Source organism: Micropterus dolomieu, unplaced genomic scaffold (genome assembly GCF_021292245.1).
Source record: "Micropterus dolomieu isolate WLL.071019.BEF.003 ecotype Adirondacks unplaced genomic scaffold, ASM2129224v1 scaffold_333, whole genome shotgun sequence".
Taxonomy (NCBI): Eukaryota; Metazoa; Chordata; class Actinopteri; order Centrarchiformes; family Centrarchidae; genus Micropterus; species Micropterus dolomieu.
The window spans coordinates 20,368-32,437 of NW_025744321.1; the positions used below are offsets into that span (position 1 = coordinate 20,368).

Consider the following 12,070-nt stretch of genomic DNA (forward strand, 5'->3'; position numbering starts at 1 on the left):
TGGAAAGACGACTTAAAACGTAATTAACACACAGTATAGCTAACAGTCTTGACCTTGTGCACAAAGAGGTGAATGCAGGTCACTAACCTTGTGACTGTGTGAGAAAATATGGTAAGATTTAAGTTGTTGGTGTAAATCTTGTCTATTTTTAACAATGGGCGGGGTAAACAGAGGTGATGACCTCCCCCACAGATGAAAGCATTCAGAAAGCAAGAGGAGAGTTCACAGTCTGGCAAGTGCTGCCTCAAAGCAGGAATGATGTTGTCTGGATTGTACAGCCAAGAGTATAATCCATGACAGCAGAGAGCTGTTAATGGACAAGACCAGCTCCAGAAGTCCTGTTAGGTCAGACACATGTTCTGACCCTTAGGACTTGCAGGGAATACACATATTCTAACATACAAAAACAATGGCAGTTTCAACTGTTCTGAATCAATAGTCAATTTTTTCTACACGTAACAAAACATTTTTGCAGTTTATTTTCAGTAGTTTTGTGCTCCAAATATGTATGATCTGCTGGTTACACACAACAAGGCGATATCACCCAGTGGAGCCAAATGCAAAAAAATAAACCTCAAACTCGTGCTTTGCAGTCACGTTTCCACCAGTCCCTGTATAAAAAACTGTGTCAATCGGTTTTGGAGGGAAAATTGTGTTTTGGGACTCTGTGGGGATAATCTTTTGTTGACATTTGGATTTGGGCTTTTCAAAAGTCATTTTGTGGTCACAAGGGTCAGATGGAGGTTGTCTTCCTCCTAGACTCCTCTCAATATCCATCCCATGTCTGTGGCTCTGTTTCTATCAGTTTTAGTGAGCGTGAAGTACACAGGAAAAGAGAGGGGGACAGAGAAACAGTTATAGGGCCACAGTGTTGTGTAACACCCAGGATGCTGGGAAACCCTAGGAGCAAAATGAGTCACTTTTGCACAAATGAATGTTGACAGTGGAATGCTAACGTAAAATCAGGCAGCAACTGTTTATTTTGACCTAGTTTACAGAAACAATACGCAAGGCTAGGATAGTTGTGCACACTGGCTATTGGATGTACTTTAGCTTTAATTAACAACTGTTTAAAATGTGTACAAGTGCTGACAGGTCTTCACTGAGGAAGAGGGCAAAGTGGGCAAACGGTGTAATGTGAGCAAGAGCATAAAAGGTGTAAAATGTGAGCTCACTGTGCTCAAAAGGAAAGCTCCAAAGGGGCTCTCCACTAAATCACAGAGTCTGAGAGACCAAGCATTACAGAACACACACACGCTGTAGTGAAGCCATTGCCCTAGGTGATGTAGATCTGAAAACCGCACTGGCTTGTACAGCCAGAGGCCAGTGCCCACAAAGTGAATTGCACGGTAATTGCACCCAAGCTTTGGCTAGACTCCCAAATGCTGGGAAAATCATCCATATCAGGAAAATTAGACAAAATGTGTCACCGTCGGCAGAGAGCGAGTCACTTTTTTTGCATTTCAACCCAATCCTAAATCTCCACACACACACACACACACCTGATGGGACACAGCACCATCACAATTTATTCAGTTCACTACTTAATCGTAAAATCTTGTATTTCTTTTAACAGGTGAAATAAATTGGGGGAGCGTCCAAAGAAATTCAATCACAGAACTCACTTTCCTGACTGTAGTGAAGTGAGATTCCCATATTCTACCTTCTACCAGGGTAATGTCACTTGTTCTGACACTTTTTAAAGCAAATGAAATCGCTTTATTATTGGCAGATTTTTTTTGGTTGACCCGAGGTAAATGATCTTAAGTAACTGTCTGCAAATGCAAATGTGTCTGCAGCACATTTGCATTTGTGAATTTAGTGAAATGTTCCGTAACATTTGAAAGTAGAAGACAATATGATACATTTTATTATATTAATTAAATGTTACCAAACTGCTCCTATTGAGATTTACGTGGGTTTAGTGTTGTGTTAGTCTGTCCTCAGTGTGTCTGTTGAGGAATACAGTATGTACTGCTATAGGGAAGAACTGGGAATGAAGATCGGAAACACTGCATATAGTGAAATTGCGTATCTTAACCTAGGCTCTTCCTTTAAGACAGACAAAGGTTCCTTCATCCAGCCCATTTTACCACAGAGAGGACACCGCATTCAGCTGATGAGGCAGACACCTTGGCTGAGGCTGTCTTGCCAGTAGCCATGGTAGTTGAAAATATAGTCAGTTTGAAAGAAATTAATTTAATCATTAAAGAAATCTTCTTTCTGAGTCACAATCTACATCACTGATTTCGTGACCTCTATGATCTATGGCCGTTGTTTCTCACTACTGCATGACTACTGTGTTCACAGTTACAAACAATATTATTAAATGTTATCCAATCCAATCAAAACCATATGTGAGTGAAATCAATTGGGAGGAAATTGAATGAGTCACTCGATTTGCTGCCCACATGCCACAGCAATGTTAATATATTCCAAATGTATTTCCCTCTCCTACAGTTTCTTAGGGCTCACATATGACTGTACAGCTGAGCACTCAATCTGCCACAGCCCTGGAGAGAAAAGCTTTCCTACGCTGAGTGATGCTTTTCATTAAACTCTACAGGAACCCTGTCGCCTGCCTGTCGGGCCAGTCTATATCCAGGTCGTCAATAATTATTTCAACAACGCCAGTGTGTTGCTATTTGGTCATGTTTGGGGACAGTCTATGTTCCTGAACTTTGGGGAAAGTGGTTTAAACCCCTCCTCATTTTAAAACCAAAACGTTTGTCAGCTGATCTTGCTCATTTGGTGACTGTAGCTTCAAAAAACAATGCTTACAGCCAACCTGGACAGTGTCAAATTCATCTGCTGAGGTGGAGGGGAGCTTCTCTGTGTTCACCTTAAATAAATAAAGTTTAACACATGCAAGTAGGAGCAGGATTATGTGATTTCATAAAGTTTGGAAGCCAAGCATGGCCAAAATATTTACATCTTTATAGATCAAGGTCCCACAATTTTAATTAGAACCAAATCAGACACAAATAAGCACAGTAGTTTTATATGCCTTAAACGTGTCTGGAGAGTCTTCAAGTTTCAGTCTTTGGAGCTCCTAGCCAAGGGCTTTACACCTCCTTGGCTGCTAATTATGACTTAAACAGCTACTCCCCTGGGGGTTTTAAAGTGAGCCTGTGTAGCCTTAGCTGTATAGCAGCTCAAAGTGGCAATAACATAATAGCATAATGGTAAATGTTAAAACCTAGTGTTGCAGTAGCACAGGTAGAGCAGAGTCAACAAGTCGGCAAACTGACTCAGTGATGTCAGTTACACAGTGAAATCCATCTAAAGTTTGCATGCATTAGCAGCAGCAAAACCTTGAAGTGTGCTGAAATTAGTATGGCTGAGTTTTACAGCTGCTGCTTTAACTATTTATTTGTAAGAGAGCAACGTAATATTTCTTCACAACAAAATTTAAATAGTCTGGCTTGTGCACCGGAGGAAAAGGGGCACTGGTTTATAATCGATCTGCAGGAAGGGGCATCCCTCTTGATTAGTGACGTTGCTGGCTGGAGGGGGACACACACTGGCAAGACGGGAAGACCCAGGTACTAATTGGGATTCCCCCGTTTGAAAATAGATTAAACCAAATGCATTCTGCTTGTGCTTAAACATTTATTGAGGCTACACAAACAGTCCACTCCCTTAATGAGGCTGCTGATGAGTTAAAAAAAAATGGGCCTATGACTTGCTGCAGGCCTAAATGATATAAGCGGCACACTGAAAGATTTACTTAATAAAATAGTGTTATATTTCCCATAACATGTTTTTTCAAGTAGCACATCACATCTACACGCTGGCGCACAGCGTTTGGCTCGATAAGGCAACATGATAAAAATATAAATGCACTCCTATTTGGCCTCAATTTAAATGTAATTTGTCCTCCAGTTCACTGTATTTATGAGAATAAATTGTACTGCATGCAAGTAGCCTATAAATTAATAGATTCCCGATTAAACTGCACAACATAATTGAGGCGTTCTTTTGCACAAACCAATATCTCCGTTTGTGTTTATGATCCTAAATCTGGTTCTTTTTGTGTGCACTGCAAATAATTTTAAATAATTTTTTGCGTACGCACGATTGAAAGTTTGCGTGGAGGATCCCATATTCTCCCATCAAGTTTGTTTTTTATACATCACAACCTTTGCTTGGGAAGTGGTGTATGCACATTTCCAGCCCTGTTTTGTACATGCGCACAGTTTATAAATGAGGCCCCAGGACAGCACCATGCTGATAATTTATGGCATCAATAGAAGTTCACTGCCATCTTGTGGAAGGAAGATGGATTCACATGAGATTTGATTTGGTTTTGCATAGATTTTATACATTTCTGCTGGACAACCTGGCAACCTGGTTTCCAACTACTGAACTTGAGCACCAATGAACATCATTCATATTAAGTTTATTTTGCAGCATTTCATTTTGGACACAGATTTTATTTCAGTGTGATTCAATTCATCATCCAGATTCCTTTTTGATTGTTTACAGTGTGTTTATTCATATTTCCCAGACAGAGTACATGACTAAACAGGATGTGAGATATCAGTCATCTCATATTAAACTGACCCATCTGAACACCGCCACAACCCATCCTTTGGATTTAAGACAACCTGATATTTAGGATTGATATAGGATTCCATCAGTCTGCATGTGGACCTGTTTAATGGTCGAGCCAGATTCAAAAACACAGAACAGGCTCAGTGGAAACTATTGCTCAATGCACCACTTTCAAACAAAATTTATACTGCTCATAAAAGGTTCCCAAAATGCTTTTGCCAATGCCTTCTCATCTCAAGCCTAATAAGATCTTAAAAGGTGAAAGAAATATATAGTTATTGTATAATCATGTTTAAATATTGACGACAGCACAGTCGTGACTTAAAATTATCTGTTTACTTAGAGGCCCATAACCCAAAGACATAACACACTAGTAAAAGCAGGCCAAACAGCTTGGCTAATGTCCCTCTCTATGTCCCAATTGCTTTCCTCATCAGTGTCCCTTTTTAGTCCTTACAACTGCTTTAAAGTGTCCGATCACAGTATTCATGGTAAGTAATACCTGTTTTATGTTATTTTATTGTTATAATCATAATCTCTCTCATCCTTCCTCCTGATCTAACCTGCCACTTTTACAATACATATGCTCTCTCTCTCTCACATTTGTTCAGATAAAATAAAAATCTCTCTCGGCTCGTGTTCGCTCTCCCTCTGCGTCGTATTTGATCTTGTCTCTTTAACCTCTCTGTGTAACCCATGTGCTGCATTGGCAGTAGATGTGGCAACTCACTAAGGCAAGAAAAATGTATTTGCCAAAGATCACGACTTGCTTTGTCAAACAGCAGCAGGGCACTGGACTCAGCTAGCCCTGTCACACCTCACCTGCTTTAGGATCCATAAGAGGACTATATTAAGGCAGTTTGCTCCTGGAGGATCCAATGAAGAGTTTTACCAGGGCCTGGTTGGTCGTTTGGCTGCAGTGTCCTCTTGCACTAACACTGCTAGTGGTCTGGGACACTGGCGTCCAGGAGACGTCCATATGATTTGTGCCTTGGCTAGAGGTCACCAGCATTTCACTCTTATTCTAAGTAGCGTTGGTGTACTTCCTGGTGGGCATCAGGGCTGCTGGGTTACCTTTTGTTAGAGGAACGAACCTGGTGTCTCATCCAGCCTGTTGGTGCTGATGAAGGAAGGTAGATAGGGAGAAAAACAGATAAAGAGATAGAGAGACAGATTGCGATGTTGTATTTGCATGTACTTTTTTTCTCCACCAGATTTCATAGCTCGCTTTTACCCTGTGACACTCACAGCGTGGTTCAACTGGTTGTCTTGGGTTACTGGCGCTGCTACCAAAGGAAGACTGGAAGTTATGGATGGTCTCTTGAAGGATCTGCCTTTCTCGGCCCTGATGACATGACATTATGAACCAGTTAACATTTTCAGGCAAAGATAATGCTATACTTTCACATATTGTGTCCCTATGAAGTTGTTCCTTTTAGAAATTTCCATCCTGGTTCAAAGTAATTCTACCTATTGCTGGCTCACAATGTTAACTGTTTATTACAACATAATGGTGAGTTATACTGTGGAAAACTGGAAATGGAAAAAATATAACTTAAGTCCAGAGATTCCTGGAAACACACTACTGGAAACAAAGTTTCCTTGGAGATGTATAATATATATTCAACCAAATGCACCTTTCCAGCATTGAGCTCTGAAATGGCAGCCAATATCTGTTGTCTGGGTCCGTCAGTTTTAATGCCCAGCTCCTTCAGGTCTCCGTCTGTAAGAGTCAGGAATGCTTCCATGTCCACCTAGAAGAAAAGAATAGAGAAAAACTGAAACATGCAATAAATTAAACAATTTTAAAAAACAGACTTTATATTTGAAAGAAACAGTTTAGGAATTCCCCTTTGATATAGAATACCTCCTGTTCCTCAAATATGGGCTGGTACTTCTCCAGGGACAGTTTCTTCAATATGCTAGACAGCTCATCTGAAAAGGACAAAAACAATTTACAGTATGAAAAAGGAAATTAAGGAAAAGTGATGACAGTGGCAATAACAGCATAATGGTAAATGTTAAAACCTAGTGTAGAGTCCACAGGACTTGGCAGTCACTGCCAGAGCGTAGGTACAGTTTGTGTGAATCACACAAACTATTAAGGCCCAGGGTGCACATATAAGACCATGTTCATTTGGTAGCCAGGTTAAATGATTTTTACCACGTCTGAGATAATTTTTTGAATGATATAAAACATAAAAATAGATTACTATAAAATGTAAGGGCACAAAGACTATAATTTATTTTCATTTAATAATAATGTTGTGCTTTTTCATGTTTATGTGCTGATATTAATGTTTTTCTTTTATGTATCTTTATTTAACATGGTTAAATTGATTATATTGGAGTGTTTTTTTTGTTTGTTATACTAATCCAAAATTTAGAAAATGTATAATAAAAACTTAAATGACAAAAAAAACCTTGTTAATTTCAGGCTGTGTGTAAAGTACTGGCCTGTAGAACTAAAAAACATTGAATCTCAATATTTTAGCTTTTGACAAAGGACACAGATTTAGATATGAATGGATATACATGTGGCTTTACAAGGGGATTTTAATAATTTGAAAACTAATTGACATAAAGTAGCATTAAAAGACAAATGTAGAGTCAGAACAAGTAGTAGTCTCAGAGGTACAAAATCCTGTGCTGGCTAATTAGTGGTGTGACACTACAAAGTGCAGCAAAGTTATAAAAGAGCAACACTTGAAATCATCACAGCAAGTTATCAAGAATCTGTGAACACCAACAATTGTATTACTAATAATCACTATTAATAATTGAGCAGATTTATTGCTTTCCTGCTTTCTCTCAAACATTTATTGAACTGGTCTGATTGCTGAATATTTTTATGATGAATTCAACCAGGTATCACCTTCATCAGTTATGGTTCCACTGCTGGAGCCACCACTGCTCTTGGAGCGAGGATGGGAAGAGGCTGAGGACAGAGAGTCTCCCGGCCCAGTAGGAGGCTTGGGCGTTGGGGAAGGAGACGGAGTCAGAGTGGGCGATGTGCTCTTGGAGGTGGAGGAATTCCCAGACTGAGGTCTCTTCTTCAACTCTATCTTCTACAGAGGAATACGGGTGGACAGTGGCACCAGTTCACTGACATTATAGACGACACTTCCTTAACCTCGGCTGTTTTACACAGTTACCAAAGTAATAACAGAAAGAAAAGAAAATACAGACCCTTCTCGAGTGTATGTCGGAAGCGACCAGGCTGGGGTGGGAGTGGATGTCAGGAAGGCTAATATCAGGCAGCGGCAGGCCGGGTGCTGAGGGTGGCAGTGAGGGTTGGCTCTGTGTCTGGCTGTGCTGTTTCTCTGGAGCCGGGGCTTTTACATCTATCAGACCTGCTGCTCGCTTCCTTTGGGCTGCTATCTGCGAGAGAACACTGTCTGCACTGCCCCCTGGTGGAAGAAAGATGTAAGAGCATGTAATCTGGTTGCTAATTGTGTTAGTCTATGTTTATTATTTATCTGCGTTTGTGGAAACCTGAACGGTTGTGAGAGTCCCGGTTGATCCCTGCTACTCCATTGGAGCCCCCTGAGGAGTGTGGGGAGTGGTAGTGACCAGAGTTTGAAGGAGAAGAGGAGGAGGGCCCCTTGGGGATGCTGGGAAACTTAATGGACCTGCTAACCACACGACTGATAGACGTCTGACATATAAAGGAGAGAGAAGGAGAGAATATAGCAAAAGATATATAAATGATGACAAACATGCCTGCACCATCCTTAAACACAGATTTTCTCTCCCTCTCACTCACAAACACTCACAATATCTGAGTTTCCACTGCTGTTCAGCTTCCTCTGTGGTGGCATGGGCAGACGGGGCGCTTCGCTCTTTCCCTCCCTGAGGAGGCGCGAACGGTCCGAGTTCCATGGTTCAAAGTTGGATGGAGGCAAGAAGGGAGGGATCACTGCTTTTAGCTTGTCATTGGGCAGCCGGGTCAAGGGCGCACCACTTCTGAGCTAGAGGGGATGGAAAACATAGTATAATTACAACACTAACATCCTGTAAGGTCACTCAATCTAATCACAACACTGCCGAGGCTTATACAGCGAAAAATAGTTTAAATCAAACACGCCTACCATTGTAGTTATAAGAAAGTCCTCCTTTTCTGAGGATGCCCTGCAAATACCTGAAAAGGGACGAAAAGTCACATTTACACATTCCCTCCACATCTTATAACATACAGCTTCTGTATGACATCTTTCTGAATTCAAAGATCAACATGCACATATACAAATCCAGTCCCACACCTATGGCTGGGTAATATGGCCAAAAATGTTTTCACGATCAAAAAATTCACATCATTCAATATTGATAATTATCATGATAAATGCCAAATCATCATTTCTTTCAAGTTTAAAGGCTGACTTTTGCTCCTGAGTGAAAGTTGAAGAAACCAGATAAGTAATTGTGGTTTAAAAGTTTCTTTAAGGTCAGAACATGACAAACACTTGATGCCATACAGTGGCTGACTGAACAAATCTGAGGTAGAACATTCAAAACCATTATGATAAAATCTTAATTTAAGTAAGTCCCTTTTCCACAAAATAAATAAAGTGCTAAAATTAAGAACATTTAATTAAAAAAAGTGCTAATTCGTTTGTGATTCAAATGAATGAAATCAAACATTTATTGAACATTAGTTATATTGTTGTTGAGGAAAAGTATATTGCCATCATTATCATTTTTGTTTTACTGCTCAGCCCTACCCACACCCAACCAGTGTGAGAACAATACGGCCAACAATCAAAAGCAGCAGCTTCCTCTGGAGCCACAAAAGGCCTAAAAGACATTTTTCCACATATGCTGTACACCCCAAAACCTGTAAACAGACTCTGATTAAGCTAAGCATCTGATGCGTTACAGTCGGCAGTAATTATGCTCTAAAATATTAGGATAAATTAATGTTATCACTGTGTCTCACCACTATCTTTGCTCTTGACTGCCCAGGCAGTGCTGATGTCAGGCGCTCCCAGGGCAGGAGCTGGTGCCAGCGCCCCATTAGACACGGCGGCAGACTTCATTGTGGCATCCAATGAAGTTTCAGCATCATCTGGAAATGGAGCCAGGCGGTTGGATGAAAGGCCATGTCTCAGGGTGTGAGTCAGCTTAAGCCGTCGGAATCGATTTGACATCCGACTCCACCAGGACTGGAAGGGGGTGGAGTCAAACATGTAAGCGTCATGGGGTAGAGTGATAGAGATAACTGAATTGTTCCTCTTAAACTTTTTATATCATCCAGTCAGCATAGATAAAATGTGATTTTTTAAATTATATTTAGTTAATTAATATATAAATTAATGATCAGTACTACATGGTATACATTTTTATTTAGACCCACAGTATGAAGTAATATACTGTTTAACAGAATATTAAAGTAGCAGGACTTACTTTAAGGCCTCCCTTGTCGTCAGGTGGCACAGGGACATTGTTGAGGGACTGGCGGCTTTTGGAGCGAGTCATCAAGGCTCTGCCACGGTGTTTCGACTTGTCCTTGTCTACTTGCATACACACTGATGCTAACAGACGCACCAACTCAGTGTCTGAGAAAATTCATAAGGATTCACAAGGTGAAAGGATTTAACAAACATCGTGGAACGACCAAGCATGGACTGTAAAGAAGACGTAAAAAGCTAATTACTCAAATCTTCATTAGAATGAGTTTTAAGATGACCTGACATTGATAGGTACATTTAAAAGAAAAATCATTCTCTTCAAAACTACTTTGGTCACAAGGAATTCATTATTTGTTCAATCTGGGCACATTTTCCCAAAGGGCTATAAAGCAAAGTGATGATTGGGGGGGGGGGGTACCTGGGTCGTTCAGCAACATAACCAAATCAAAGGCTGTGTATCCATTCTTCGCCCGAAGGTTGACATCAGCCCCTTGACTCAACAGGTACTTGACAATGTCTTTATTACTGGAAGGAGGAAGAAGAGAGAGAAGGAAAGGATTGGTGATAAAGTCAGCATACATAGTGTATGTTCAACGTGGTTACATTATCAAATCACTGTCAAATTTCCTGTTTTTATTGATTTCAGGCCTGAAATGAAGACTCGCAGAAACAATAATTTTACCATAGGAAACCAGCAGCTCCTTCTTACCCGTGATAGGTGGCCTGCATTAAGGCGGTCCACCCATGAACGCCATCTTGTTTGTCTATGTCTGCATTCTTCTCCACCATCAGCTGCACCACTTCTAACTGACCGCTCACTGCTGCCATCATGAGAGGTGATGCTCCCTCCTGATTGGATGAATTCACCTGAGTAGGATCCTCCTCCAAGATCTCTTTGACAAGCTGGGAATTTCCTGAGTCAACACACACACACACACACACATTAATACATAAATCCATAATCACGTGTTAATCTTACAACCAAAATACAATTTACTCGTAGCATCTTTAAGTAATCACTTGAACTCACCCAACTTGAGGGCACTGAACACATCTGGTCGTCTTCTCTCATCATCTGTGAAGAAACGAGCAAGATTGACAACAGAAGAGCACTCTGATATACTCTGAAACAACAGTCCTACTTGGCCGGACTCCACATAACTCAGCATTATCTGTTAGTGTGTTGGGGTTATGTTAATATATCACTGCAGAGTTCACCAATCACACAAATAAAAGTGTAGTTGAACACAGACAAAGGAAAGAAAGAACAGTGATTATATTATATATATATATATACATACATATACACATACACACACACACACACGGCAGGACAGTAAGAGAACATTCAGGGAGACTTAAGTAAGAACATCAACCTGAAATTAAAGCTGCAAGCAGCGTTGGGCGGGCCCTCGCACTTGTAGCGCGTCCGCGTGTGAGCCGGCTGAGTTGCATATTCTGGAGCTCTGCCGGTGCGGCTGTGAATTTCCTACGCGGTTCCGACGCCGCATGAAGGTGCTATATGTCACTTCCTGTGTCCCCTATGTGGAGCTACATAGCACTTGCCGCTATGAATATAAATCGGTATTGGTGTGTAGATGTCTGCGGGGTGGGAGAGTTATCAAGCACGTAAAGTTTGTTTCAGATGTGAGCATGTACACTGAACAATAATGTACCCAAACAATAAAATAAATTCCTTTTATATTTCCCTGCCTTGTTGTTTATGTGTACATACAGAGGAAGAATGTGAGAACAGCACACATTTCATCTTACTGTGTGTTAGAGCATGGGAGAACAGTGGATACTTTTAATACAGCCCACACCCCTAATACTGTGTAACTATAACAAGTAGAGAACAGAAGAAAAAGATGTTCTTTCTTTACAACTGTCTGCATAGCTTATTCATATTGTGTAATGAATGAAAATAAATAGGCCTACTAGGCTCCTCTCTACTTTGACATTTAAGATTAGCTTGTTTAATCTACCTTCATACACATGTGACATTACTGTACAACTTGAGAAAGGTGAGTTGTTTTCTGCTCCAGCCTGCCTAAAAGAAAAGCGTTTTTGGGATTAAATGGACTTTATTAGCTGCTGCAGTGCAG

At 40.6% G+C, this 12,070-nt stretch overlaps 1 protein-coding gene across 1 annotated transcript; it reads right to left on the reverse strand.

The window, feature by feature from the left end:
* Positions 1-4,381: 4,381 nt before the first annotated feature.
* Positions 4,382-11,134, reverse strand: LOC123967368 (ankyrin repeat and SAM domain-containing protein 6-like). The gene is made up of 14 exons (XM_046043443.1): positions 10,996-11,134; positions 10,675-10,879; positions 10,384-10,490; positions 9,961-10,112; positions 9,494-9,719; positions 8,649-8,698; positions 8,334-8,528; positions 8,053-8,215; positions 7,747-7,967; positions 7,433-7,625; positions 6,425-6,492; positions 6,195-6,311; positions 5,806-5,902; positions 4,382-5,677 (listed from the first exon to the last, which is right to left on the reverse strand). Exons 1-14 carry the CDS (start codon positions 11,132-11,134, stop codon positions 5,628-5,630), a joined length of 1,983 nt encoding a protein of 660 aa, XP_045899399.1. The 3' UTR covers positions 4,382-5,627.
* Positions 11,135-12,070: the final 936 nt, after the last annotated feature.

What these genes read in the sequence shown, in the direction of transcription:
- LOC123967368 (XM_046043443.1), bottom strand. Translation starts at nt 11,134, where the DNA reads ATGCTGAGTTATGTGGAGTCCGGCCAAGTAGGACTGTTGTTTCAGAGT. An exon ending in ACGACAAGGGAGGCCTTAAA is followed by an intron (nt 9,720 to 9,960) that starts GTAAGTCCTGCT and finishes ACCCCCTTCCAG; the next exon opens with TCCTGGTGGAGTCGGATGTC. An exon ending in ACTTTCTTATAACTACAATG is followed by an intron (nt 8,529 to 8,648) that starts GTAGGCGTGTTT and finishes CATCCCCTCTAG; the next exon opens with CTCAGAAGTGGTGCGCCCTT.